This window comes from Dermacentor albipictus, chromosome 1, assembly GCF_038994185.2.
Source record: "Dermacentor albipictus isolate Rhodes 1998 colony chromosome 1, USDA_Dalb.pri_finalv2, whole genome shotgun sequence".
Classification (NCBI taxonomy): Eukaryota; Metazoa; Arthropoda; class Arachnida; order Ixodida; family Ixodidae; genus Dermacentor; species Dermacentor albipictus.
Genome location: NC_091821.1, coordinates 487826393 through 487848345, shown reverse-complemented (window position 1 = coordinate 487848345; position 21953 = coordinate 487826393). Strand labels below are relative to the sequence as shown.

The 21953-nt window shown below is 43.8% G+C and overlaps 1 protein-coding gene across 1 annotated transcript in view; it reads left to right on the top strand.

Annotated features, from left to right (window-relative positions):
- The window catches only part of LOC135912715 (glycerol kinase 5), a 200486-nt gene that overhangs the window by 172176 nt on the left and 6357 nt on the right, over positions 1–21953 (top strand). Inside the window, exons 15-16 of the mRNA XM_065445237.1 lie at positions 3655–3821; positions 12786–12919. Of these exons, the coding sequence (XP_065301309.1) occupies positions 3655–3821; positions 12786–12919 (301 nt within the window). The remainder of the gene's footprint in view (positions 1–3654; positions 3822–12785; positions 12920–21953) is intronic.

The window sequence follows — 21953 nt, the reverse complement described above, 5'->3', positions numbered from 1 at the left end:
GTGTCCTCGTCGTACCCGTGCACCCAAGTTTCCCTCCAAGTGGTGAGCCTCAAGGTGAAAGACGGGGGTCATTCGCCAGATTTGGATTCGACCCCTCGTGATTTCGTTATCTTCCTAAAATTACAAACTGAGCTCAGAGGTCACCATGTTGACATGATTGCTGAAATCAATGGCAAATCCCAGGAAATGCTTGGAGTCATACAGGACGTACTTCCACGACTTACTCGCAAAATGGCGGAACCCTGGGAACAGTCTACAGCTGCGCAGGGGTCTATTTCAAAGGTGGCAGTGTTTGAACGTACAAGCAAGTTCAATATGAGCTAGGCATGGGGTGCCTGTGGTTTAAAGGGCTACAAGTATGCACTTCAATGGCATTACATGAAAAATTGGTTTAATAAATACCAGTAATTTTAGTGGTGTATAAATCTGCAATTTGCCATATGATGGCGTTGCCATTCAGTCTTGCTGCCCCATCAGCCACGGCGCCATGTTTCAGTTCATATTGAATGCCACTGTACATAACTAAATGACGTTTTGAAAATGGAGCTGTAGTCTTAAAACATCTTGATACCACCTCATGTATTGTAGAAATGCTTGTTCAGCCAAAGAATATGCGCGGCACCCGCGTTTAGCTGCCAAACGAAGGTAGGTAACTGGTGAGTTGTTAATCCACATTAACAGCTAGCACGTGAACATGTATTACGATTATGAAACATGTGAAAAAGAAAAAAATTCTACAGAAACCGTTGACGATTACTTTCAATGTAAACGAAATGGTCGAATGCTTCTAGAAAGCTGTTCGTTTTACTAAAGGAATGACGCGCTGGAAAGCGAGTAGTTGTTGCAGTGAGGAGATTTAGACAGCGGTTGAAATTTCACTGAGTAATTCCGTTTAGTGCAAAGCCATTAACAAGCACATGTCTGGCGGTAGTGTAGGTTCCTATACATATACGCCGATTCTTCACACGTGTGTTGTCTCATAGCCGCGCGAGTACCAAGTGGATGGCGAGAGCCATCATCCTCCCCTGCAGCCACCACCACAAGAGCGAGAGGTAGCATATCCCTCTCGAGAGCTCCACCTCTGCGTATAAAGATTCAGACGCGACAAAACTCTCACATCTCGTGCAACTTCTCAAAGTTCGCGTTTCATGAGAAACGTGTCCTTCGGGTCGGCGCCTTCGTATTTGATGGTGCAATTCTGACAACCACCGACCACGAGAACAGTTGAAAGGGTCAAATAATGCTATTCGCTTTAATGTAAGTACCTTTTTTAGATTGTGGTAATAACCAATTGTTGTGCACTTGGGTGGGCTGGTATTGTTAATCCCGTTGTGTTCTTTTTTTTTAAGTTTAACTGCGTTATTAAGGTAAAGCAGCAGATATGGGAAGAAAAAGTCGCCCTGCAGCGAAGTTCGGTCTGCTGTTCGTGGTAACATTCACTGCATGCTACGCGGATCTAATGAGTGATCGCCACACTTCACTGACTCTTTGATTCCCTCAATTCAGTAGCAGCCCCTCGACTTCTGGATACGTTTAGAAACCTTTACATGGCCCGCACGTACTGCTTGGAGAAAACACTGAGAAAGGCGAGTCGACAGTGTTTGACATCGACGTAAGACAGTCTTCTTCGGTTCACTAGTGTACCGCATGGTTTGTTGCTTAGACAGCACTCTCTACTGCGTCGACCCATATTTATTGTTCTGTAAAGTCTCAGTCCCGGTTCTAGGCTTAGGCGTGCGCAGGTTGAATCAGCCTACCTGGGTATTATTTCTGCATTTTTACTCTAATTACACAATAATACAGCTCTGTACATAGCTATGCTAACTTGGTGCGTCTGTTCCGTTCGACGCTTCATTTTGACCCCATTTTTTGTCGTCCTACATGCGCTACAATGCCTGAGTCTAATTTCACGAGACAAAGCTGGCCAGATGCTACGAACCTCAAATACATCTGAAGTCACCAAGGAAGACCTTGCCTTCAAAACTACAACGATGCAGCTTGCATGCAAAATATAAGGCCGGTTGGCGGGCCATCTGCGAGGTAGCGTTTGCCGATAAAAGTGCCGAAAGCATGGATATATAGTCGTGATTCATGTTCAAACGTGTCAGCTTGAACCGTAGAGGCACAGCGTAGACACACAAGCAGACAGCGCCGACTTGTAACTGAATCTTTATTACACAATGTACGAACAACTGAGGGAGGCGGGCATATGCAACAGCTATGAAACACATGAAAGGCAGGCGCAAAGAATGACGATAAGCCGTTGCGCACGGGAATGTTGCTTGTAAGCGAGCGTGCTGAATTCTTTTGTATGTTTGTTTGTTTGGTTGGTCGGTTGGTTGGTCAGCCGGTTTATCTAGAGCATCCGTCGGGTGCTTTCATATTCCAGATGAAGAGGTGTCTGGGCCTAAATTATTGCTGGGCTGGAGAAGGGGAGTAGCGTAATGTATTGGCATTCTGTGGATGTTGGAGCGCTAGTGAAAGCTCGGTTTACATCGTTCACCACAGTGTTTAGGATTTGATTTATTTTGTTTTTGCGTCATTCCCTACCAGAACTAAAGCGTAATGCACAAAAGAACAACATGCACCCTGTTCCCGTAACTTGTAATTCGGAGAAAAGGCGTTTATTCATAGATGCATATATATATAAATGAGAAGAAAGGAAACCGCAAGGCCCGACTTTTATTAGTCGTATCTAAGAAGCCAACAAACAAAGACACCAAGGACAGCATAGGGGAAATTACTTGTATTTAATAACTGAAATGAAGGAACTTATATAATAATGGAAATGAAAATAGATGTAAAATACAAATGGCTGCAGTAGGGATACAAACTCACTTCTTCGTATTACGCGTGCAATGCTCTTACCAATTTAACTACCATGGCGCCGTTTTCCCATCCACTTTCTGGGGTATTTATGTTTATCTACTAGAACTAACCTTTAATTTAATAGAGAGGTTTTCGAATCTGGCAGCATTGGTGCCTTCAGGTAATATGTGTGTGTTTTTTGACCAGTTATCGCTTTCAAGATAGGGCCTGCGTGTCTCGCTTCAGTGCGAACTAGGCGACGAGAACACATGCCCGCGTGGCAGCCCTGTACACAGGCACCGCCGGTGTACGGTTGATCACGGTTCATGACGGTTCAGAAGAACTTGAGTTTGACGTAGTTTGTGTTTACTGGATATCGTACTGACCACTAATAAAGATGAAGAGAGGTGAAGAGAACACAAAACGACGACACGCGCGTGTCGTCATTTTCTCTTTCTTTGTCTTTGTCTTTATTAGCGATCATGATGGTCCGACGCGTGGTGGATAAGATGCTAAAGAGGGATAGCGGCTTCTAATGATCGGAACGACATCAGTGCGCCTGGCTTCGCCACCCGCAGTAGTTTGCTCACCTTGTCAATTCACCTTGCGCCGCCTTTCGCAGCAGCTCGCTCCGCCGCAGCTTTGTCGTTTATAGTGGTCAGATCAAGTTTTGAAAACGTTGATAATGACACCGGGCTGCGTGGAAATGATGAGCAGGTGGCACAATGCTTACACATACTTAGGCAACTACAGCAGGAGTTTCTGCGCGAATTATTTTTTTCTCACCTACACTTTAGCACCGATATGTCGTGAAAAAAGCGAGTTCCAGTGGCTGTTGCTGTGCAGGCCCCGGTGAATGACGCATACGCTGCCGCGGGTTTCCTTGGACTGTCGCCGTCCACGCGGCCCGCACACATGGTGCGCGCCATGCTCGAGTCACTGGCGTTCCGCACCTACCAACTGCATGCGCTACTCAAGGGCACCTCTGGGCTACCTGCCATCGGCAACGTCAGGTGAGCAGCCGTTCAGGATGCGTCTTCCTGGTTTATATTGCGGAAGACTGGTTTTAGGAGGCAGGACGTATGCGTGTTGGTAGTGCCAAACCTACCTGCACCGTTCGACGTAATCAACTGTTTTCTATGGGGATTGCAAATTGTGCAAGTTTGTGGTGATCCATCTTCAACGGCACTTCAGCATGCTCCCACAGTGTGCTTCGATGTTGGATCTAGACGTGGTGGTTTTGGCAAAAAATATCAAATTTCCCGAACGTGCTCAGCAGTCGAAAAGCGAATGAGACGTTGTAGGAACTCTGGGACGGCGCCGTGACTAAGCATTAGATAATAATTCGGACCGTGTAAAGAAAGTGTGATACTTTGTGGTAGCAGATACTTGGGGCAGAAAGAAAGTATGTAAACACGAGACTAAGGGAACATAAAAGTTGGCTAAAAGTGTATTCGTTGAAAACATAGAAGCCTTCTGCGAATTCCTTCGCCCACAGCAGCAGCAGCAGCAATGATTTCGCATTAACGCAGCTGCAACATGCTCGCATTCTCATACACTAAAGCTGTTGCTTCTTTCAGTACGCGCTCGCTTGGCGGATGCTCGGTAGGTTCAATAAAAGCGAGAGCTGACAAAGCAAGAGCAAGTGTATCACTGTTTGGCTCTGCTGGGCAATTGTAGAGGCCTGCTTTTCTGCACAGTCACTTGCCCGAGACGAGTGGGACAACTGTGCTGGCCCTTTCATAATGCTTGACCTTCTAAATATGTGTTTGGAATTCCGGCGGAAATGATTTCAGAATGACTGTTGACGTTAATGCTATTAACATTGAAGCAATGTAGCGACGCAGCATGTTGTCACCGCCGAAACGCGTCAAGTGTGAGGCGTGTACTGTAGCCGGGCTCCTCTGTCTTCTGGACCCGCTGCACCATCTAGCAGCCCCGCCGCGAAGCCCAGGTGTGGCGCATGTGTGAACAAATATTTGAACCAGATTTCCTGAAGACATTATATGTACTATATGATGCGGGTTCTATTCTGCCCAGCACCGGAGAAATGCTCTAGGATTTTTTTTGTCGCTGAAGAGTGGTACAAATCCAGCGACCCAAGTTGATTTCAGAGAAATTCATTGAAGAGCGGTATTTGCCCAGTCTCACTTTCCCTATGCCACTTTCCCGTTGTCACCTTCCCACTGTCACGTACCCAGAGTCACATACACAGAGTCACATACACAGAGTCACATACACAGAGTCACATACACAGAGTCACATACACAGAATCACATACCCAGAGCCACATACCCAGAGCCACATACCCAGAGCCACATACCCAGAGCCACATACAGAGAATCACATACCCAGAGCCACATACCCAGAGCCACATACCCAGAGCCACATACCCAGAGCCACGTACCCAGAGCCACATACCCAGAGTCACATACCAAGAGTCGCATACCAAGAGTCGCATACCAAGAGTCACATACCAAGAGTCGCATACCAAGAGTCGCATACCAAGAGTCGCATACCAAGAGTCACATACCAAGAGTCACATACCAAGAGTCACATACCAAGAGTCACATACCAAGAGTCACATACCAAGAGTCACATACCAAGAGCCACATACCAAGAGCCACATACCCAAAGTCACATACCTAGTGACCGACGGTTGGCTTCGAACCCGGTTCCCATAGCACAGCAGGCCGACGCTCTGTTCATTAGTCCATGGACTACCGAGTGACCCAAGTTGGAGTGAAAGCGGTTAGATATAGACATAGATACCAGGAAATATGTGAAGTATCCTGAGAATGCTGATCGGAATGTCCTCTCATTCCGCGCCATCCGAAATTGTTGTAAAGCTGGCAGTTATGGCCCTCGCTTAAGCATTACCTCCGATATTAAAAGAAAAGTGCAACGGTAGCGGAAAATTAAAGATTTCGAGGCAGTGTTGCGAGGCAGCAAACAATTTGTGCCTTTCGACAACACCTGCATTCTACTACATTGGCTAGGGCCTGTAAAAGAGGTTTCTCTCTCTCACCTTTCTCAGCGAAAGTGTGAAATCCCGTCCACCGTGGCGGCGCGGTATTCTTAGGCATTGCTTGCAGAGAGCTCTATCCCTAACACACGACTTTGCGCTGTCTCATTAGTGTATTCACATAACTGATAAAGTTTTGTCATGGTGGCATCTAGGCCAAAGAGTGCCAGAGATTCCATTTCGCATTAGTTTACATTCGAGAAAAAATGATGTTGCATATCAGACGAGTCACTGTGCGGCAGATGCGTTCTGGAACCTGGTGACAACTCGCCTCGCACGATAAGCCGAGTGTGCGCAAACTTGTCTTTGTGGCCGAAAGATAAATTGTTAAACGCCCAGTAATGTATTGACTGAGTAATGAGGGTGCAGCGGTGGCGTAGAGGAAGAACACCGGCCTCGCGTGCAAGGGGTCCGTGGCTCGAATACCGGTGCCGGCAACTTTCCACCGGATTAAAAAAAAATTCACGTGTTGATAAAATTGCATAAACAGGCCTGGAGTGTGGCCTGATCCCGGTGACCAGAACCGGTAACGCACTCCCTTGCCAGAGCAGGATTGGCCACCCTGGTGCAGTACTTGTCCACAGCCTTCTATATGAACACAACAATCAAACCCCGGCCCTCAGTCCCCAGCAGCAGTAAAGCAACTGACCACGGCGGCGGTCAGACCTGCGACGCAGCAGAGGGTGCTAAGAATCTCTGGCTCCGGACAGGCCGCCATTGGAATATAAACCTGGCAACGTTTAGCGCTAGAACTCTATCTAGTGAGGCGAGTCTAGCAGTGCTATTGGAGGAATTAGAGGGCAGTAAATGGGATATAATAGGGCTCAGTGAAGCTAGGGGGCCAAAAGAAGCATATACAGTGCTAAAAAGCGGGCACGTCCTGTGCTATCGGGGCTTAGCGGAGAGACGAGAACTAGGAGTGGGATTCCTGATTAATAAGAATATAGCTGGTAACATACAGGAATTCTATAGCATTAACGAGAGGGTGGCAGGTCTTGTCGTGAAACTTAATAAGAGGTACAAAATGAAGGTTGTACAGGTCTACGCCTCTACATTCAGTCATTATGACCAGGAAGTCGAAAGCTTCTATGAAGACGTGGAAACGGCGATGGGTAGAGTGAAAACAAAATACAGTATACTAATGGGTGACTTTAATGCCAACTCAGTGGCTATGGTGTTGGGCTGCTGAGCACGAGGTCGCGGGATCGTATCCCGGCCACGGCGGCCGCATTTCGATGGAGGCGAAATGCGAAGACACCCGTGTACTTAGATTTAGGTGCACGTTAAAGAACCCCAGGTGGTCAAAATTTCCGGAGTCCCCCACTACGGCGTGCCTCATAATCAGAAAGTGGTTTTGGCACGTAAAACCCCATAATTAACTTTAATGCCAAGGTAGGCAAGAAGCAGGCTGGAGACAAGGCAATGGGGGAATATGGCATAGGCACTAGGAATAACAGAGGAGAGTTATTAGTAGAGTTTGCGGAACAGAATAATATGCGTATGGTGAATACATTCTTCCACAAGCGGGATAGGCAAAAGTGGACGTGGAGGAGCCCGAACGGCGAGACTAGAAATGAAATAGACTTCAGACTCTGCGCTAACCCTGGCATCATACAAGATGTGGACGTGCTCGGCAAGGTGCACTGCAGTGACCACAGGATGGTAAGAAATCGAATTAGCCTAGACCTTAGGAGGGAACGGAAGAAACTGGTACATAAGAAGCCGATCAACGAGTTAGTGCAAAGAGGGAAAATAGAGGAATCCCAGATCAAGCTACAGAACAGGTGTTCGGCTTTAACTCAGGAATAGGACCTTAGTGTTGAAGCAATGAACGACAATCTTGTGGGCGTCATTGAGGAGTGTGCAATGGAAGTCGGTGGTAACTCCGTTAGGCAGGATACAAGTAAACTATTGCAGCAGACGAAAGATCTGATCAAGAAACGCCAATATATGAAAGCCTCTAACCCTACAGCTAGAATAAAACTGGCAGAACTTTCGAAGTTAATCAACAAGTGTAAGACAGCTGACATGAGAAAGTATAATATGGATAGAATTTAACATGCTCTCAGGAACGGAGGAAGCCTAAAAGCAGTGAAGAAGAAACTAGGAATTGGCAAGAATCAGATGTATGCGTTAAGGGACAAAGCCGGCAATATCATTACTAATATGGATTAGATAGTTGAAGTGGCTGAGGAGTTCTATAGAGATTTATACAGTACCAGTGGCACCCACGACGATAATTGAAGAGAGAATAGTCTAGAAGAATTCGAAATCCCACAGGTAACGCCGGAAGAAGTAAAGAAAGCCTTGGGAGATATGCAGAGGGGGAAGGCAGCTGGGGAGGATCAGGTAACAGCAGATTTGTTGAAGGATGGTGGACAGATTGTTCTAGAGAAACTGGCCACCCTGTATAAGCAATGCCTCATGACCTCGAGCGTACCGGAATCTTGGAAGAACGCTAACATAATCCTAATCCATAAGAAAGGGGACGCCAAAGACTTGAAAAATTATAGACCGACAAGATTACTGTCAGTTGCCTACAAACTATTTACTAAGGTAATCGCAAATAGAATCAGGAACACCTTAGAATTGTGTCAAGCAAAGCACCAGGCAGGATTCCGTAAAGGCTACTCAACAATAGACCATATTCACACTATCAATCAGGTGATAGAGAAATATGCGGAATATAACCAACCCTTATATGTAACTTTCATTGACTACGAGAAAGCGTTTGATTCTGTCGAAACCTCAGCAGTCATGGAGGCATTACGGAATCAGGGTGTAGACGAGCCGTATGTGAAAATACTGGTAGATATCTATAGCGGCTCCACAGCCACCGTAGTCCTCCATAAAGAAAGCAACAAAATCCCATTAAAGAAAGGCGTCAGGCAGGGAGATACGATCTCTCCAATGCTATTCACAGCGTGTTTACAGGAGGTATTCAGAGACCTGGATTGGGAAGAATTGGCCATAAAAGTTAATGGAGAATACCTTAGTAACTTGCGATTCGCTGATGATATTGCCTTGCTTAGTAACTCAGGCGACCAACTGCAATGCATGCTCACTGACCTGGAGAGGCAAAGCAGAATAGTGGGTCTAAAAATTAATCTGCAGATAACTAAAGTAATGTTTAACAGTCTTGGAAGGGAACAGCAATTTACAATAGGTAGTGAGGCACTGGAAGTGGTAAGGGAATACATCTACTTAGGGCAGGTGGTGACGGCAGATCCGGATCATGAGACGGAAATAATCAGAAGAATAAGAATTGGCTAGGGTGCGTTTGACAGGCATTCTCAGATCATGAACAGCAGGTTGCCATTATCCCCCAAGAGAAAAGTGTATAATAGCTATGTCTTACCAGTACTCACCTACGGGGCAGAAACCTGGAGGTTTACGAAAAGGGTTCTACTCAAATTGAGGACGACGCAACGAGCTATATAAAGAAGAATGGTGGGTCTAATGTTAAGGGTTAAGAAAAGAACAGATTGGGTGAGGGAACAAACGCGAGTTAATGACATCTTAGTTGAAATCAAGAAAAAGAAATGGGCATGGACAGGACATGCAATGAGGAGGGAAGATAACTGATGGTCATTAAGGGTTACGGACTGGATTCCAAGGGAACTGAAGTGTAGCAGCGGGCGGCAGAAAGTTAGGTGGGCGGATGACATTAAGAAGTTTGCAGGGACAACATGGCCACAATCAGTACATGACCGGGGTTGTTCGAGAAGTATGGGAGAGGCCTTTGCCCTGCAGTGGGCTTAACCAGGCTGATGATGATGATGATGACGATGAATGTATTGACACCTTGAAGTTTGTGGTGCTGGAGATTACGCCTCTGACGTCATCTGTGCAAAATGCGGCATTTGGGCGAAATACGGCAACAAATGGCAGCTATTCCCCGACCTCACATGGTGCCTGCAGACGATGGCTTGGTCCCATGCAGCGCATGATGTCACACATAGCATGGCAATATGATGGTCGGCGCCTGAGAGCTGGCGTATTCCAACTCATATTTTGGGCAGAGATGTGTTTTTTATGCCCAGTTTTTACACGTGTGTAGTTATAATAGGCCCTCTACTACAATTTCTATCGGAAAACCTGCAAATTATTGGGTGTTCGTGATATTCCACCTTTAATTTTCAACTTGATTAACTATTACTTAATTAACTTTGCCTTAACCCCACAGGTCATGAGTTCGACTCCAACCAAAAGTTGGGGTTCAACTGGTTCGAGTACCCTAATAACTTCGCTTTAATTAACAGAAAATGTCGTGGGGTCGACTCCCACCAGAGGTGTTGGGCTCGACTCTCGACCTTCGCAATATCAATTTGAATGAAACTTGCACATATGGCCGGTTCGCCCATATCATAAAGGGGATTCGACTCTCATCAGAGGTTGTGGGTTTGAGTTCCTTAATGAACTATCATAATTAAGTGTGCCTTAATTAGATTTGCCTCCATGAACACCACAGGTTTTACTGACACATCTACTTCTCAGCTTCATGCTTTCTCATAAAAAAATTGATAACTTAATTCACCGTAATTAGCACCAAAGGTGTAGAGTTCAACTCCAACCAAAGGTCATGTCTCTTAAATAAATTTGCCTTAACACCGCAGGTAGTGGGTTCGACTCCCGCCAAACGTTGAGGGTTCGACTCCCTATGAATTTTGGTGCTATAACGCCGGACATCGGATTTTTCGTCGGATGAGCCGTCTAAAGCTTTCGTCCTAATACATTTTATGAAAGCTAAGCTCTTTATAATCCTTCGTTATTCTAAAAACCAGCTGCTACATTAACTTATTGCTGCTTAACATTTTTGGCGACAGTGTTAGGAGGGTGTAAAGCATATAGTGCTTGCACCCCTGTACATCTTTCTTAGTAAGGGGGCTCCTGCTAAGTGCAACATATTTGCCTGGTCCTTGGAGTTCCGTTTATTGAGATTCATATCGAGCAGACTTTGGTTACTCTGGCATACTCGTTTACAGCAAGTGTAATCTTGACCCCCATCACCAGCTGTCGGTGCTATCTGCGCTTAGTTGCGGATTTGATGATGGGGCAGCTGCACGATGACAAACCAATGGGGACCGAATACTGGCGGCAAGCATGCGATAAGAGCAGGCTGAGGGTCATGGCGGTTGTTATTTCGTTCTTTCAGCCAGTTCCCGAAGTTCCCGCCAGAAGATGGCTGCCCCAAAGAAGTGCTACATACTGACACATGTCCTTCTTTATCTTTATCGGGCTACCACTGTTCACCACCTAACAAATGTTATCTCACAGCGCAAGACGCGCCTGCATGTATAGGAAGCACCTCCACCATATGTCATCTGGTATTGAAGGTGTGGAAAGCAGGAATACTTGGAATGACAAAACTAGCGTTTTATTGGGCGAACTTGTTCCCTCAAAAAACACGATATACTCAAAGAACGGTGACAGCGGCGAACACAGTCGGCGATAGTCGAAAATCTGATCAGCGGTCAAACCCACTGACTTTTATACATCAATCGTTGAATGTTCAAGAGTAGTCGCTGGGACCCGCGTGTATTCGACGAAGTTCTACATTATTCATGTCGCGCACACATGCTATCATATTACACAAGGTTCGGTCACAAACAGCGGACGGAACTCGTCAATGACATTTCAGAAACTTCCGATACATGCAGGCGCGTCCTGCGCGGTGCGATAACATTTGTTAGGCGGTGAAATGTGGTCGCCCGAAAAGATAAAGTACGCTAGTCAATATTCTGGTGTATAAGAAGTTTTATTGAACAAGTTGCAGTAAGATGTGTCGTGGAAGGCAAAAACTGGAAGCAATAGAATTCGCTATGTGTAAAATTCTTAGTTTGTTTCTGCTGATGCCGGTAGTCCTAACATGTCACAGTTAATATAATTTCCAGTCTGTACCACTGCCCACATGCATTTTTATAAAATAATAGAAAGTGACTAAGCTGCATAGGATATCTTAAATTGCATAGTGCTTGCCGTTCATAGGAGCTGCCAGCAAATGGTAATAGCAGAGGCTGTAGTATATGTTTTATTTTATAGATTTTTTTTGTAGAGAGCAACATGCAAAACTCAGTAAGTGCTGGACTTCGGCAGCGATGCGCAGTAGCAACTTGCTTGAGAAACACGCTTGCCAAAAGCAAAAGAATGTACTATATTTACTTTTATATGCCTTCCAATGCAACAGATAATTTTAGAAAACTAAGCCTTATTGCAGCACCAGGACAGATCTTTGGTATTGGTGTGTCAGGAAACTGCGTGCAACAGTGTTGTGTCAACAGGAAACTGCTCAGCTAGTTTTCTTATCTCAGTGCACCTATCACCTACCACAAGGCAGCTGTCTTTGTTGTAAAAAGTATACTGACGTCGAGCACTGAAAATTGTTCTGCCTTGCAGTGTTTAAATGTAGCCTAGTCGAACAGAATATCACGCGTGAAAGGAGTGAACAATTGTTCCGATTTTTACATCGCCACAGAACGTGGTGACTTGCGAAGGCATCTAAAATTAAGAGCTCCTGGTGATACAGGAGGATATATGCTGTACCGGATGCGTTGGGCCAGGGGCCTCACTTCCACGATAAGTGCTGACAGAGTGGTGGGAGCGTAGCATCACTGCGTTTATCTGAGAAATGTTATGAAAGTAATTAAGGTATATTTATAGCGAACTACAATATAATTAACTTTTCATTATTAATGAGTGACAGAAATTTATCAGTTATAAATGGAGGGTGTTCCGTCTGGAGAGCTGGTACCGTAATCATTCAGCGATGGCACCAACCCTACTCCAGTTTACGTCATTGTCATGCTGTATAAAAACGCACTTTTGACAGCCTTAAGCACTAAACTATTGCGTTGACTTGACATTTCACTTTCATTATGCAAATCATGTTGGAGCTTCTTGTGCCACTTGCCGAACTCTCTCGACCATGGCATGTTCCTTTCTTTCTGCCCAGGTTCACTGGCGGAGTGACGCGAAATCTGTTCCTCATGCAGCTATTGGCCGACCTACTGCAGGAGCCCATCATCTGCTCTTCCCAGCACGACAGCAGTGCTCTTGGTGCTGCTTACCTTGCTGGCCTTGCTGTCGGTGAGTTCATGCAAGAAAGAGACCACATTCATGTTTCAAGCTGAGCGGATAATTGGATGTGAGAGGCCGCAGCAAGGCTTGTCTACCCTCTGGTATTGCCATAGTCGTAGCCAAAATGGTGGACATCGACTATTCTGAACTACTGAAACTGAAGGTAGCATGCCAAAAGCGTTTTTTAATGGAAAGCACTCTTCACAGGAGCTGTAACATGAGACCCAGCGCTGAAGTATTTTGGTTTGTTTGTGGGGCAATGTCAGCCACCTTAACCAGCTCGAGGTCTTGTGGAATTTCACACGGGACGTAATGCGATAGTAACCACACATTTTACATAAAATGTAATATATGATATAGTTAAGGATAAGATACATGATGTAGTGTTGCATGCGTTTTACAAGCAAAATATATAGATGTTTTAATTGTTGGAATCTGTTAAAGGGGGAATAACGGCGTTTTTTAACATTGAAGCTTTTCAATCCCTGATGTCTTTTTTTTTGTGCATGTGACATCTATGCAGTTAGAGTCGACTTAGTGGGTTAGATATTTTCCAACCTAATGTTTTACAGGCATGTTAAGGCCTTGACCATCTATCATCTATCACGCAACCACAAGCGCTGATATCACAAATTTGGGCTCGTTTGAATATTCGATCGAATATTGTGCTATGCGATATTCGGTTCAATACCAATTTCAGTATTAGAAGTTTTCGAAGTATACAAAACAAAGGAATATACGTATCCAAGTATAATCAGCACCCACAATTACAACGCCCCAGAAAAAAAAAGAAGAAAGTTCAGTGGTTGTAATCAGCAGAAATAAATGCCTCCAAACACCGTAACCTTTCTGAAAACAGTCTCAGGTGCACATATCATCTACATCATACCTTAGGCCAGCAGCTTTTATTTCCCTACTCTGCAGCGATGTTGATGGTAAAGAACTCTGCCCTAAATGTGGTTTCGTGGCAGCACGGGCTGCGCTGCCGGGAAACCACACCTGAAGGTGAAATGTGCACTCTCCTGGAGTCATACCTCAAGTCAAAATTTGCATATAACCTGCACCCCTATTTTACTGGTAATAAAAAAAATTTTTGCTTGTTATAAGCGCGAAAATATGGTAAATTTTGAAACATGTATAATCGACAGCTACGGTTTTGGCGAGCAAGTCGCATCGCATAACTCATACCCAATACAAAGCATGGACAAATTCGTTTACGGTAGCCTACTGATTTGTGCACCTTATGGATTTTTTGAAGAAAATCACCGTGGCTGCATGGCTTCTCTAGAGCGCCGCGGTTGCTGTGAATAGTTTTGCATCGACGTGGCATGAAAGGGTAACTTTGGTGGCCGGCATCCGGTGAAATAGCGCTGATTAGGCCCAACAGTCAAGGCTGATGCGGCGGGGGATGGCAAACCGTCGGGGGGGCTTGGCCGCTCATCATCTCTCAGGCCCTATATCATACGCGAGCTAGACTGAAGACCCCAAAAGTGGCGAGCATGCCTACCATTTTCGCTGTGCGCTTGCAGAACGGGCTAAGCTCTCGTGTAGAGGGAACGCATTTGAGCTATTCCGCATGAACTCCCGAACTGTTGGTCAAGGTAGCACATCACAGCGTGGCGCAATGCATAATTGGTGAATGCGAGATGATTCCAAAATCTCAAGCCACAACAAAATGTTAAGTACGTTGAAGCAGAACCGCGAGCAGGAGCCTGTCAGAAAATTTTATGTGATGTGCTGGAGTTGTAAGGTATGCCGAACTTGCAATTATTGCTTGAAAATATTTGAGTAATGGCACTCTGAAGATAAGCTGACTGCAGAGGTGAACCTCTTTTCATTTTTGCTAGTAAACAACCAGCACACTTAGAGTCCTCAACATCTGGCTCTTATGTTGACGTTTATTGCAGATCCTACAGCTATTCGACCTGCTTACTTTGACATCACTTTGAACCAAAAATTGATATTTGCTCCACCCTACACAAATCGTGACCAGCTCCCCACTACATGTTCTTGTAAAGGGTTTGAGGTTCGTTTATACCTAGCTGTGTAGGAGAAGTCACTGCTTGACGCTGTCCTTACTTATTATGCAGAGAATGCATCATTGACTAACGTATCTGCTGTCTTCACAGTAGCTACGTATCCACTGATTTGTTTAGCTTCTTGTTGCTCAGAAAACCGCTGGTGGGGGCAATTGACCAAATGCATCAAACATGAAAAACCACCTCTTCTTCCTGCATAAGGTCTGTTATATTCATGCATAGTTCACTGCGCTAGTTCAAGGTGCAGTGCATCACAGATCTCGATTCATTGGTGTAAATGTGCATCCATGCATGCAGTGAAGCTTTCTCTCTCTCTCCCTCTAGTTTCTGCTCCCTATGATGTCAAGAATAACTCGCTTCAACTTGTTACAATTATACCTAAACTGCAGGGGCGTTGAAAGGTGCTCCTTGCAAAATTGCTGATGATATCAGCAGAAATAATGATGAATTCGGCTGGCAAGTGCCAAAGTTTGTATTATTGAAGTTCCGAAACATGATTTAATGGAGTGCGAGTATAGTTACGTACGTTTGCATGTATTCTCTGCAGCCCAACCGCCCATCTCCCAGAGCTCAACAATATACAGATCAACAGGTTGTTTTTTTCCCTCTTTCAGTGACACAAAAGGTTGTCAAGCAGCGACTTTCTCCTTTAGGCTTATTGTTCTTATTTTAATCACCGCACCATAACTAATGTCATTCTTGTCGGCATAATAGTTACATCCGTGATATTCACTGCTGTAGGTTTGGCTTGTCATGGAATTCGGCATCATCGGTGCCATGCTCGCCTAGTCCAACTGTTCTTTGAGGAGTGATTCCATCTGCTAGAAAAGTTTTTGATAATTTTTTTCATCGTATTAGGAGGTCTCCGTATTAGGAGGTTATTGTAGTCTGCTGGTCTGCATGTCAGCCTGCATGTATCATATATACGTATACTGGACATTGGAAAGGTGGGATACGGTATTACCGGGGTGATAGCCATGGAGCTTAGGTGTCGTAAGATTCGAGCTTACTACTTGAGTAGTCGATTTTTGAATAATTGGAGTACATGTCAAAATTTATGACTCAGGGACTGGACACCTACACTTTCATTGCAATGCATTTATGTTAGGGTGCTCGTACAAGATGTTTCAGCACTTGAAGAATGTCCTGAAATATCCACTGCAAGAAATTGGAGCACTGATGGTACGATCAAGGATTGATAATGTTGTGTACCCAAAGCTGGTGTAAAGTATTTATTTGAATCTAGAAGAGTTTGATGGTTTCTTATGCTCTACGCAAATTTTGTGTGGAGTGCCCTGATTGCATGATTGAAGCTGAGTGCTTACCCATGGGAATCTTAACGACAGCACAACCGTAGTGAATTGTAACTCACTTTGTGACATGCTATGGCTTTTCTTGTTTCCCACTGTTTTTAACAACTGACAAAAGACTAATGTCGCACACTGATGACTCTTCCTTATTTCTCTCAGCATCATTGAAAAGAACTTGGTCATGGGCTAGTTGTCACTTTGTTCTTGAAAACTGCGCCCATCTACATTGTTTGTGTTTCTTTATGGCCCGTTTATTAACGTGATAGCGTTAAAGAGCCCGTGTTGCAGAAAATCCGGCATACTGCGTCCGGCCTGTGATGCGGGGCGCCGGACGCAGGATGCCCCGCATCACAGGCAACGCTTGCATCCACCTCTTCCATCACAGGCAACGCTTGCATCATATGGAAGCCCTGAGTATACCTGGTTCAAATATACTCAGGGCTTCCATATGATGCAAGGAATTCACTGAACTAATTGAATTTCTCAAGCTAAAATATGTAGAAAAATCCTAAACTACGACTTGCACACAAGCTACAGACATGAGAGCTCTTGGATTGTAATTTTACTATACCAGAAAACATAATTCTGTTAAGCGAAAACTCAAACCCCTTCAACACGTAAACTGGCTGTGGCGTTCACAGACCGGCTGTGGCATCTGCCATTTTGCGTGCGCCGGCGCGAGGGGTGTTTTGGGGGCCACGGAGCTGCGTGCCTGGTTCCTTGCATTAACTTTAACTGGCGCTCGCCTCTGCCGCATCGCGACTCACGCAACAGGTCGTGGTTCCACCACAAATCTTTCCTTTGTGCACAGCGTTTGTGGCAAGCGTTTCCAAATAAACATTACGGTTACATACGCTCCAGTTGCAAGGAAGTGTGAGAAGCAGTCGGGGATCTTTGAATGCTATTACGTTCCACTCTTAAAGGTGAAGCTTAAGCGTTCTCCAAATTGCACACTGCACTCCACACTGCACTAACTCCATTTTCATGAGCATTTCTGCCAATAAGAATTTTGTCCCTGTACAAGCGACATATTTTGAGCTTAAGTGGTTGGTGTACTTAGAAGTGGTGCTTAGACTATCAGTATAAGATAAATACAGCGGTGATCCAAAATGCAATGGCAAATTTAGTGCGTTGAGATGAATACTTCTAGTATCCAAACAAATGTTTGTTATTTTACCTGTGTGCATGATCATTCTTCTTGAGTGTACTTCATCATCATTTATTTTTTAAATACTGCTGTTCTCCTGCGAGAGCGTGGCGGTTGGGCAGTAGAATAATTCAGCTGTACAGTTCAAGGAAGTCAAAGTATAGCCTACACAAAGAGAACGACATAAGCAGTGCAAGTTATAATACTATACAAGTAAACCATGTTAAGATCAAACGGAATAGTAAATAATGGAAAAAAGAAAGGGAAAAAAAGCAAGAGGCTGTATTGCAATAGCACAGGTATCACTAGGGGCAAGTAATAAAACAGAAGTAACGAAAATAAAACTATGACTGTTTGAGAATCATTATGGCAGACGAATAAGTTGTTAATGAGAGGGTCTATTAAAATTTCCTAATGAATAAAGCAATATGTCCCAATTTCCCTGCATGCATAGGTACTCTTATTCATACGCAGTTTTTTTTCTATTTTTGAGATAAATTCGGATAATGATTCAAGGTTGGTGATAGTTAGATCAAGTTGATTCCATTCTGGTATTGCGAGCGGGAAGAAATAATACTTAAACGTGTCATTTTTACATCTGTATTCTGTCTATGTGTGCGCATGCTTGTTATGTGTAGGTCGAGCCTTGGAGAATGAAATGTATTTGGAGGTATCTACCATGTATTTATTTCTTAGTAGTTGAAACAGAAATTTTCAGCGAGCGTGTTTCGCTTTTGTGGATAGCATTCACAAACCGGACTGGGTTAAAAGATGTGCTTGCGAGTCTGTACGTCTATATTTGTTATGGATGAACCTCACAGCTTTGCTTTGTATTGATTCTAGTTTACTTATGTTAGTCAGTGTATGCGGAAACCAGACTGTGTTAGTGTAGTCCAGAACAGGCCTTACAAACCATGTGTAGGCTAGCAGCTTCGTTGACTTGGTTACGAGCGCCAGGCTTCTTTTTAAGAAAAATAGTTTGCGCAGATACTTTGAGATTATATTACTGATATGTTTGTCCCCTTTGAGCTCCTAGGTTAATGTAATGCCTAGATATTTGTGTTCTTCAACTTTGTTAAGTGGAGTGCCGTTAATTGCGTAAATAAAGATCGATGATACCGTTTTCCTGGTTGCACTCATGATCGCGGACTTTTGTATGGTTATGTGCATCTGCCATTTGGAGCACCAGTAAGCTATGTGAGCTAGAGAATCACTTAATTTAATATGATCATTGTAATGATTAATTTCTCTGTGTATGACGCAGTTGTCCGCGAATAGCTTCATGTTGCAATTGATGTTAGCTGTGATATCGTTAATATAGTGTAAGAAAAGTAATGGTCCGAGAACAAACCGTTGGGGGACTTCGGATGTAGCTGCAACTGTGTTAGAAAGCGTTTTTTTCATAAACCACAAATTGTGAGCGGTTACTTAAGAAACTTGTTATGGAAGCAGAAAGTTCTGCTATACCAAAAACATTTTCAACGTTAGCTATTAATTTGCTGTGACATACACAGTCGAAAGCCTTGGACACATTGAATAGAATCAAGCCAGTTTGACCGTGGTTCACTGTAACAGCAAGGAGGTAATTCAGGAAGGAGGTAAATCATCATTTATTCGACCCTTAAAGGCACCTGTGGGGCATTACATAAGGAGGGGATGTTTTACACTAAGTATAACAAGTGTAAGGGGGTAATCTAAACAAATAACAGCTCAGAGGCAACTATTGTAAAAATAGAAAGGAGGCGTACATATTAATGTAGCAATTTATACATAGAACGGAAGAAATCATGAAAAGCACACAGGTAACTATAGTGAAAGTAAGAAGGAAATGTACATGACATGTAGCAGTTTATACATCAAAATAAAGCGTCAGGTTTCTAAATTTTACAGGATCATGCTCAGTGACAATAGAATGGGGAAGCAGATTCCAATCCTGAATAGCGACAGGGAAGAAATAGATTGGTTATATGCAATATTTGATCCATGTAAATGCCGCATGCTCATGGAGTTTATTAGACGGGATGAAGGGCAGACAGGCGCAACTAGAAGTAAATTGCGCGGGTTAGGAAATTCGTAGTGTAATTTGGGGCATAGGCATAAACGAAAGAGTTTACGTCTAACGGCTACGCTCTAAAAAAAAAGCTTGCACCCTTTGGGTTGTATTTTGTCCCCTAACAATAACCGTCATCTGTCTTGCCCGCATTTCCTTTCTTTAATGCTGTGAGCCTGGCACTTCCTAGTTACGAACGGCTTGCACGTTATCAGCTTGACACAGCATTCTCGACAGGAAAGTAGCGAGCGTCGAGTTTTTAAGAGAGGAAACGCAAGCAAGGCAGACCATGATAATTGTTTAGGGACAAGATAAGCCCCAAAGGGTGTAGACTCTTAGAGTGTAGTGGACTGATATTACTAATGCTGTGGTGAACTAATATGAACTAGTAATACGTGCTGCGAGATTCTGGGTGGATTCTAGGGTATTCATTAAGTACGTCTGATGGGGGACCAAATTGCGAATGCGTACTGAAGCTTCGTACGTATGAAAGTCTCGTATGCTAGCTTACAAATCGATGATGGAGACAAAGAAAGTGATCTTCTAATGAAACCCAGTGTTTTTGAAGCGTCAACAACGAGTTCAGTGATGCGCTTATACCATATTAGTTTGCTGCTCATTAGTACTCTAACTTAAGTACTTATGATTCAACCTTGGATATTATGGATGATGTTAGTGTATAAGGGTAGGTAATATTGGAACTCTTATGTGAGATATGCATAAACTTGCACTTCGGGATGTTAAGCTTCATCAACCAATCGGAATACCACTTTTCGATTATTTGTAAGTCCTTTTGTAGGGTTGCCTCGTCACCGGGGGAGGAAACGTGACGGTAGAACAAACAGTCGTCAGCGAAAAGATGAATGGATGATGAGATGCCAGAGGGGAGATGATTGATATAAAAGAGGAAAAGCAGCGGCCCAAGGACAGAACCTTGAAGCATGCCTGAGATTACTTTGAGAGTGGCTGAATAATACTCCCCGATGGCAGTATACTGAAGGCGGTTCTTGAGGAAACAGTTAATCCAGTATAATGTCGGGGAATCAGTGTTGAGGTATGAAAGTTTAAACACGAGGTGTTGGTGTGGGACGCTGTCGAAAGCTTTGGAGAAATCTAGAAATATGGCGTCAGTTTGAAATAATGATTCCAAATTGAAATTCAGAAAGTTGCGTCTCATATAAAAGACCAGGGTGGAAACCGTGCTGCTTTGGAAAGAAAAAAAGTTATTTTGAAGGTGGTTTGCGATTTGGGAGTATATAATGTGTTCCATGAGCTTATAAGCAATGCAAGTTAATGCAATGATGCAACAAATGACCTATTCCTCTTTAGAAAGAAGTACCAGCACTCATCATAGCTGATGTTCTTGGTGGCAGCACCAATTTGTCTTGTTTTCAGCTTTATCAAAACATATTTGAGTGGTCCAAAAGCACAATATTTGCAGTGAGCGAAGTTAGGGCATGAATAGTAATGTTCCATTGTTAGTAGTAGTAGTTGGAAGGGCCCTATAATGTTACGATAGTGCTGTAAACATGATACAGATGTTTGCGAATCAGTGTGCAACAATCCCTGCTGCTGGATACTATGCTCATAATTGAAAACTGTAGTCACGATTGAATTTGCAAGTTTGACAGTCATGTTGAATTGGCAGGCTTAGTATAGTATGTGCACACTTTAAAGGGAACAGTGAAATAGACAGAAGACAGAGTGCTAATACTTGTACATCTATTTTATCGTCGTATCTAAGGTGTGTGCTTTTGTCCAACCTGCACAAATGAGCCGACTAGCCTAGTAACATATTGTATTGAGTTCACATTGTAATTCTAAGCAATGATTTCCAGTGAACTACGCATATTCCATTTAGTAATTATGTTCGTACAGTCTACCTTTATTGATACAGTCCTCGCTGGAAGGGCAGATGCATCATAAATTTTTGCTCAGTCATACTTAAAATTACGAACTGATCAGTGTATACTTCAGTCTTGTAGTCTTGTGAATTCAGGGACATTTGTGCTTGTGGTATCATTCTTATGGGAATTTCAATAAGTGTTCTTCCCTTTGGAAACAGTTATTGAGGTATGGTTGCTTATAGCTTATGGACAAAACAGCCAGAAGTAACCATCATGATATACGTAAAGTCGCACCGCTTACGTATTATGACCTTGTTTGTCACATTGTCAGGGATGGAATTGCTGTGCCAAATGCGCCATCTTGTGCCAAAACACTAATTTCGGATGAAGTCGCAAATTTTGCAGGCTATTCGGATTCAGTAGCAACCACACAGCCATGTGTTATTTGCTAGCATTTAGCTCTAGAAGCCAAGCTAAAGCAATCCGTTTCAGCGTCGGTGTCCTTAGAGTGTGGATGTGTTTGGTGGCGCATTGTAACTTGGCCGTTGGAAACGAAAATCCTTTCCGTTATACTGTGCATTATGAATGTTTTATACCAGTCTTGCGCGTTTGCATAATATGCAGACCAGCTACAGATGATTTCCACTGGC